The following is a 6,992-nucleotide window of genomic DNA, read 5'->3' as shown; positions in this document are numbered from 1 at the left end:
AGATAGATATAGTTTGAATAGCTGTATAATAAATAGACTTGCTTTTTAAGATCACATGCAAGTAAAGCCGCGGTGGAAGCTAGTAGCTAATAATTCCCAGTATCCTTTAGATCCAATCAAGCTTAGTCCATGACTAAAACTATTTTGAAAGACTCTTTAACAGATTTTAAACATGATTTTATTTCTTTGATTGTTAAAGTATTCCTATGAGTGTAGTACAAAAATATAATGAAGACGTTACATTTAAAATCCGTTAAAATATCTTATTTTCGTACTTGTATAATACTCATGTATCACATAAGACATTTCACACATGTAAATTAATGCTGTTTTATTTATAAACAATGCCCTGATTATCGAGTAACTTAATTCTTTACAAATACATCTTATGCCGGGTCCAGACTGGTGAAACGTAACATGAAATGTAATAATGAAAGAATTCACCGTCCAGTGTCCACATTGCTGCAATTTCTCATAGTTTGGACGTCTTGCGCGCGCGAATTGTGCATTACACGCGCAAGCTACGAGCATTACAAGCCGCGCGCGGAGCGATCCGTGATTTTTCGGTTTTTCAAACGAACACAAAGGGGCAAGGAACACGAACGCGGGACGTTCGTACTTCGTAGTGAATGCGCGTTAAGAGCGCGCTATGCGTCCACGCTTGCAGCAAACATGCAATGAAAGGCAGAATGTCATTGCATATTACGTTTCACCAGTCTGGACCCAGCATCTTCTTCTTATATAGTTATAAAAATGAATCGCAAAATGTGTTGGTAAGCGCATAACTCGAGAACGGCTGAACCGATTTCGATAATTCTTTTTTTATTATATTCCTTGAAGTACCAGGATGGTTCTTATGTAGAGAAAACATAAATATGTACCACGGGCGAGGCCGGGGCGGACCGCTAGTAAATAAATAAAAATAAAAATAGTTGCATAGTGTGATACAAAATACTTCATTAGAATATGTTCAAGCGTTTAGAAGTTATAGTGAAAAATAAAAAAACATTGCACTACTATTTTATGTAGCTGATAAAGTGTATTAGCAAGCACTAAGATATATGACAATTTTATCTTCTCTTATCATTGATTGATGATCATCTTTTTTTTAATTGGTATCAAATACTAAAATTATCTGTTTGTTTTTGATTCAAAGCTATATCAGGTCATGTGATAAAATTGCTTAAAAATATTCAAAGAATTGGCAATATTATGGCCATAAAGTTGTAAGAAACTATAAATAATAACATTCTGGGTGGATTCCTATCGTTTCCTATAAGAATACTTTTAAACATTCTGCTTTTTAAACAATAATAGTGTGGTATTATAACAATAATAGCTTGATCCATGTATTGCTACATAAAAAAATACTTAAAAAGTTACTCACACAATCAGGGACATTGTAAATAATACATAGATTGTAGATAATACATACAAGCTTGATCCACACATGTATACATTTAACGCAACACTGCTACACTTTACCAAACACTGAAAAAGCTGCTTACAGCAACAGGGACATAATACACATCATGAGAGCCACTTGGGCGAAATACACTATGTCATTATAAACTGGTCATCTAGACTGCTCTTTTGTCATTTCTGTCAACGCCTGACCCACGAGGACCTTGTCCCCGCTCTTTAAATCAAACGTAAAATCTGCGGGAGCTTCAAAGAGCAGTATCACTGTACTGCCCATGTTGAATTGGCCGAACAGCTCGCCTTTTTTAAACGACATCTTTTCTATTACTGCTTCGTCAACTCTGTTCCGTTTTCCTTTAGTGTTTGTTCTTAAATCTGGATCTTTATATATTTCTATGGAGCCTACGTTTGTAGCTCCGACTGCTGTCATGCTGAAGAAACCGTGTTTCCATTCTCCAATGTATACCGCTCTTTCATTCATCGTAAACAGTCCTGGTATCAATTTAGCCATCCAAGGGTTAACAGATAATAATTTACCGGAAAAATGTCGACGGAAGTTCGACGTCCAGTCGCAGGGCGCGTGGAATCTGTGATAATCGCCAGGCGCGAGGTATATGATGCACTGGTGGAGTATATTCTTTTTATCTTTCAACAATGACTCATAATAGCTGTTGCTTTTGTTCGCGGACCATGTATTCTCGCCTAGAAACTCTTCAAGGCTGTATGTGACACCTTTAACTTGCTCTATTCTGTCCGTCTTTGCGGGACCACAGTTTAACACTACTCCGTCACAGGGGGATACGCAAGGCGCTGGAGATATGTATCTTGCTCCATCTCGCAGCGGTCGCGTAAAAAATGCAGATAAACTCTTGTAATATGTAAGATCTGACACTGCAGCTTCATTTAAATTTACGTTGAACATACGGGCATAGGTACCATAAACGATGCTCCGTAGCGATACTGGAAGTTCGCAGGCAGCCAAACGGCCCCACAGTCGACTAGTCACTCGGAAAGGAAACATTTCGTAAAATTTTATTTCGACTTTCGACACTTCGTAGTCTATACTCGCGCGTATATAGCACCATCCCACGTAAATAACGCTCCCGAGAGGCACCCATCGTGTGAATATCGCTCGAAAACTTGTCCATTTAGACTTCTGGAGCTGAGCCGTGTTATTAATCGCCTTTGTCTGGTTGTGGATATTCGATGTTTGCCTGAACGGCCTGTGCGGCTTCAATCGTTTGAACATAGGGTTTATGACTGGAAGGCAGCTCCGAATGCGCGTCGGCGGGAACATCTCGCACTCGGGCAACCTTCCGTAGCGGTTTAAAAATAAATTATGTTTATTTAATTAGTAACAAATAGTTTTGCGTACTAAAACCACCGTCCGATAACATCACAAGGCTACGAAGAATAATAAAAAAATTGTCAGATGCGTTCAGAAATTATCACCACGATTTTTTATCACCTCTTGAAATAAATATTTTTAGATACAAGTTACATATTATATTATTGTATTATACTATTGATACTATGCATTTAATTGAGAATTACTATGCATAACATTAATTTATTTAGTAACAACGCAAAATAAATTGAAAACCGGTAATTATAAAAATAAACTTTGACAGTTCCGGTATTTCGATCGATTTTACATTTCGTTTCATGTTTGACGTTTGTATATGTGTTTGTATATTGTCTTCAAGTTTCATTGAAAATTGTAGTTGTAATATTGTGGAATGCGAAAAGTTGTTGATGTTTTTTTCTTTATTTTGTTTTTTTGATTTACTGTTTGGTTTCCCGTGTCTCAATCTAAACTTCCATGTTCAGTAATCGCAATGATCACCATGCAGAAAGACTGTCGACGGACGAAAATATTACGGACGAGAATTATGGCGCCAATAGTTTTAATGAACAAAATCTCTCGTCTGAAGATGATTTCCGTGGCTTTGAAAAAATCCCAGTGGTTCGTATAGAACGTTTTGATATATCTCAATATCTGAAAGATGGGGAACACAGAAATGAGAATGTACAGTTGGAAAAAGACGCGGCAGAAAATTCGGCTGTTACGAAGTTTCTGCAGGAATGCGTCATAAAGCTTGTCCGAGAGGATTTAGAGCAGTTAAAAGAAACGTATACTAAAAATGTGCTTCTAAATAAGGAGACGGTTAAGGACAGTGACGCAAAATTGATGTTAAAATGTAAGATTTGCGAGAAGGCGTATACCAGTGAGAAAAAGCTAAAGAACCACCAGGAAAACAAACATTTATTAGTTTACAAGCCTCGAGCCAAGACGCCGAAGCGTGTATCGTTTTCAGATCACGTCATCGTCCACGAAGTCAAGGAATACCACAGATGCAGGAAGTGTCCGAAAATATTCGAAAACTATACAGCATTGAAAGTGCACATGAAAAGAAACCATAAGAAGCGTAAGTGCTACATTTGTAACTATTGTTCCAAGAAATTTGTCGATCGCATGTTTTTCAAAGTACATATCAAGTTACACTGTGATGTTTGTGGCCAACTCTTGCTGAATAAGCAGAAATTAATGGAGCACAGGCGGAATGTTTGTAATGTAGTTAAGAAATATGCTTGCAAGACTTGCGACGAGTCATACTTTAGTGTTATGGACCTAAAAGACCACAGCTACAATCATTTGGGTATATTTTTTATTTGTGACATATGTAAAGACCAGTTTCAAAGTAAATGCGAAGTCGCTCATCATATTAAGTTCCTACATTCCACGCAAGTAACCCAAGACTTGTTTGACCATACATTGGGTTCCGATACATTATACACATGTAGATTTTGCGATATGAGTTCAGTGAAGAGAGATGTAATAGAGAAACACGTTTCTACCCTTCCCGATTTAACGAATAGAGCGATGACAGGTTACGACGACTTCTATTTCTGCGATCAATGTTGTAAACAGTTCCCCACGGAAACGGACATGTTGAAACACAAGTGGAGTCACTTTTTAAAATCCACGGACAACTCGCAAGAGCGGCCGATGCGAAAGTCGAAAATTAAACAAACATATAATGCTAGTGAAAAAATTCCAGAGTTTATGCAGCCAAAGCTGGTTCTCGAGAAGATTAAGGTCGGCGGGCGGGTCGTGAGCGAACCGCTCAAGTTCGTCAAAGTTAAGAATGTGGATATACAGAGTGGAGAGATTAAGAAGCCAGTTATAGATCCTGTGTCCAAGAAAACTATCATATCGAAACATCAGTGTGCTGTGAGTATTGAATTTATTTTATTAATTATTTATTACTCTTTAATAAAACTATACATGGGAAACTTATTGCTAATTTATACAAAACAAAACAAGAAAAGTATAGTTTATTAGGCGGCCTTATCACTTAGAAGTGATCTCTTCCAGGCAACCTTATCTTTTTTTTTATAAAAAATATGATAGTGTACATTGTTTGTTTTGTGTAAATAAAAGAAATGTGAATTTTCTAGTTACATATTATAAATTTTCGTTAATAACGTATTTCTTCTCTCCTTCATGATTTTATCCCTTTTTTTATAAATACCTTTTTTAGCTTAACCTGTATGTTTTATTGTTTTGTACCTGAAAGCAAAATTGTATCAAATTATGTACATATTTTCTTAATAACATTAACACTTGAATTGATTGAAAATGATTTTTTTTCCTTCTAATATTATTTTATTTTTTATTTTTGCAGGTTTTTATTATTTACTTTGCTGTATTAAGTTAATCTACACTAATATTGAACTATGCATTGTAAACTTACTTCAATTAAATGTAAAATATGTCATAAAACCTTTTCAGACATGCCAGAAGTATTTCTCCTCAAACTACTGTCTCAACAGACATATATTGAAGGTACATAAAAAGTTTGATGATTTACAATGCCACTATTGTGAAGAGATATTTGTGTGGCCGTCCCTTCTACTGTCACACAACTGTATACGAAATAATATACCAGAAATGCCATTTTATGACGCAAGACCAGAGATACAGATAGACGATATGCCGCAAGATTATATAGACAACTTCGATAATGATATGAACTCGATCGACTACGATATGCCTGCTCCAATTTGTGAATTGACAGAATACGAAAATGTAAGAATTGTACTGAACTATGATGACTGTACGTCGTCGTCTAAGATATGTGTTAATCCGTTGCCCGATTATAATGTTATACAAGAGGTGCCTATTTAGTTTTAGTTTGTATATAAAAAATACAAAAATTGTCCCAAGCGAAACTCTGCCTATGCGTTTGGCAGAGTTTTCTAAAAAGCGATACAATCGATTTTGAACATTACTGCACAGGCATAAGGTGTTAATTTTATAGCTGTAGTCTGGTTATTTATATTATGTCAATACATTCTGGTGTTTATGTATATAAAATTGTTTGTCACAGTCTTAATGCTACTTACATAACTGAAGCAGGGGTAATATTGGATTTACACCCTTAATTAGCTCCTTAATTGTGATGTATAGGCAAGCGGGGGCAATTTAGAGACCAACCGAAATTGCCGCTGTGGCAGGTCGGTGAGTAGCCGGCTTGACCAAACTTTGACAGTTTGATCGACTTATTTTTTTGTATATTCGGTAGGTCTGCGATCATATATGGTTGTAAAATATTTTTTTATATCCCTAAGTGATCGTCTAGTATTCTATGTTATTATTTTCTTCATGAAATGTAGATGTTTAAGTTAGGAAATCTAAGAATTCACTAAGCCTCAATTATTATATTATTTTTTTAAATTATAAAAATAGTGACGTTAAAGAATCTTAGTTTATGAGACAACTAATAAAGATATAAGATTGTAATATATTATAAATGAGTAACTTTTTAAATCAAGTAGTAATTTTAATGTTAATCGTGTCATTTTTTCGTATTTTTCAACCTGTTTCAAATTTTTGAAGTGAAACTTCTTTATCGGGGTTAACCAAAAATTTTGTGTAACATTTTTGCGTTACGCCGTACGCGTGACATTTTTGCGTTACGCCGTACGCTTTTTGCGTTACGCCATACTCGTGACATTTTTAAGGTCATAAAGAAGTTTCACTTCTTACGTGTGTACACTAGTACACGCACACATTTTTTTTTTCTTTTTGTTATGTTTAGTTTGTTAGTTTGACTTTGCAGCAAAATGTTTGACAAAACTTTTAAATCATTTTATGACAGAAAATCATTAAGTACAGTTATATTAAGTTGTAAAATATTACAGTACATACATGCTAAAAAATATATTGTTTATTGTTTTGAACAAATTTTACAAAATTAACTAACTACATATCTATTATACATTATAGAGTATTAAACAAAATTTAACGAGTTATTTTTGCAAATCAAATTATATAATTTTTATCAAAGTGGCCTTTTTTTAATTTCAATTATTTTAAAATTAAATACTGTTTTTTTTACGTATTGCATTGCGCGTTGCGAGGAATCTATGTTCCTGACTTGTTTTTTTTCTGTGAATTTCCATATGATTAAAAAAAAGTCGTGTTTGCCAAGCACACGTGTCAGAAGTGAAACTTCTTTGGCAAGATTCAAAGATACCAAAATCGTCGCCTTACTCCATGACGT

General features: G+C 35.0%; 2 protein-coding genes across 3 annotated transcripts; one reads left to right on the top strand and one right to left on the bottom strand.

The window, feature by feature from the left end:
- Positions 1 to 1,098: 1,098 nt before the first annotated feature.
- Positions 1,099 to 2,808, bottom strand: Pisd (phosphatidylserine decarboxylase). The gene has a single exon (XM_090118957.1). It carries the CDS (start codon positions 2,717 to 2,719, stop codon positions 1,577 to 1,579), a length of 1,143 nt encoding a protein of 380 aa, XP_089975083.1. The 5' UTR covers positions 2,720 to 2,808; the 3' UTR covers positions 1,099 to 1,576.
- A 316-nt stretch (positions 2,809 to 3,124) lies between these two features.
- Positions 3,125 to 6,228, top strand: LOC149895565 (zinc finger Y-chromosomal protein 1-like). 2 transcript variants are annotated; one of them, XM_090118956.1, is made up of 3 exons: positions 3,125 to 3,851; positions 4,485 to 4,657; positions 5,219 to 6,228. In XM_090118956.1, exons 1-3 carry the CDS (start codon positions 3,245 to 3,247, stop codon positions 5,612 to 5,614), a joined length of 1,176 nt encoding a protein of 391 aa, XP_089975082.1. In that variant the 5' UTR covers positions 3,125 to 3,244; the 3' UTR covers positions 5,615 to 6,228. The 2 variants fall into 2 exon arrangements, with proteins under 2 accessions (XP_089975082.1, XP_089975081.1); XM_090118955.1 differs by having other exon boundaries at positions 3,125 to 4,657.
- The last annotated feature ends 764 nt before the right edge of the window (positions 6,229 to 6,992 follow it).

Source organism: Colias eurytheme, chromosome 31, assembly GCF_061535395.1.
Source record: "Colias eurytheme isolate Ceu_HAF_F1 chromosome 31, ilColEury1 Martin Lab GWU primary, whole genome shotgun sequence".
In the NCBI taxonomy this organism is placed as follows: Eukaryota; Metazoa; Arthropoda; class Insecta; order Lepidoptera; family Pieridae; genus Colias; species Colias eurytheme.
This window is presented reverse-complemented; position numbering and strand designations above follow the sequence as displayed.

Bases quoted from the DNA above. Each gene is read 5' to 3' on its own strand.
- LOC149895565 (XM_090118955.1), top strand. From the start codon at position 3,245: ATGTTCAGTAATCGCAATGATCACCATGCAGAAAGACTGTCGACGGAC. The intron at 4,658-5,218 runs GTGAGTATTGAA...AAACCTTTTCAG, and splicing joins TATCGAAACATCAGTGTGCT to ACATGCCAGAAGTATTTCTC.
- Pisd (XM_090118957.1), bottom strand. From the start codon at position 2,719: ATGTTCCCGCCGACGCGCATTCGGAGCTGCCTTCCAGTCATAAACCCT.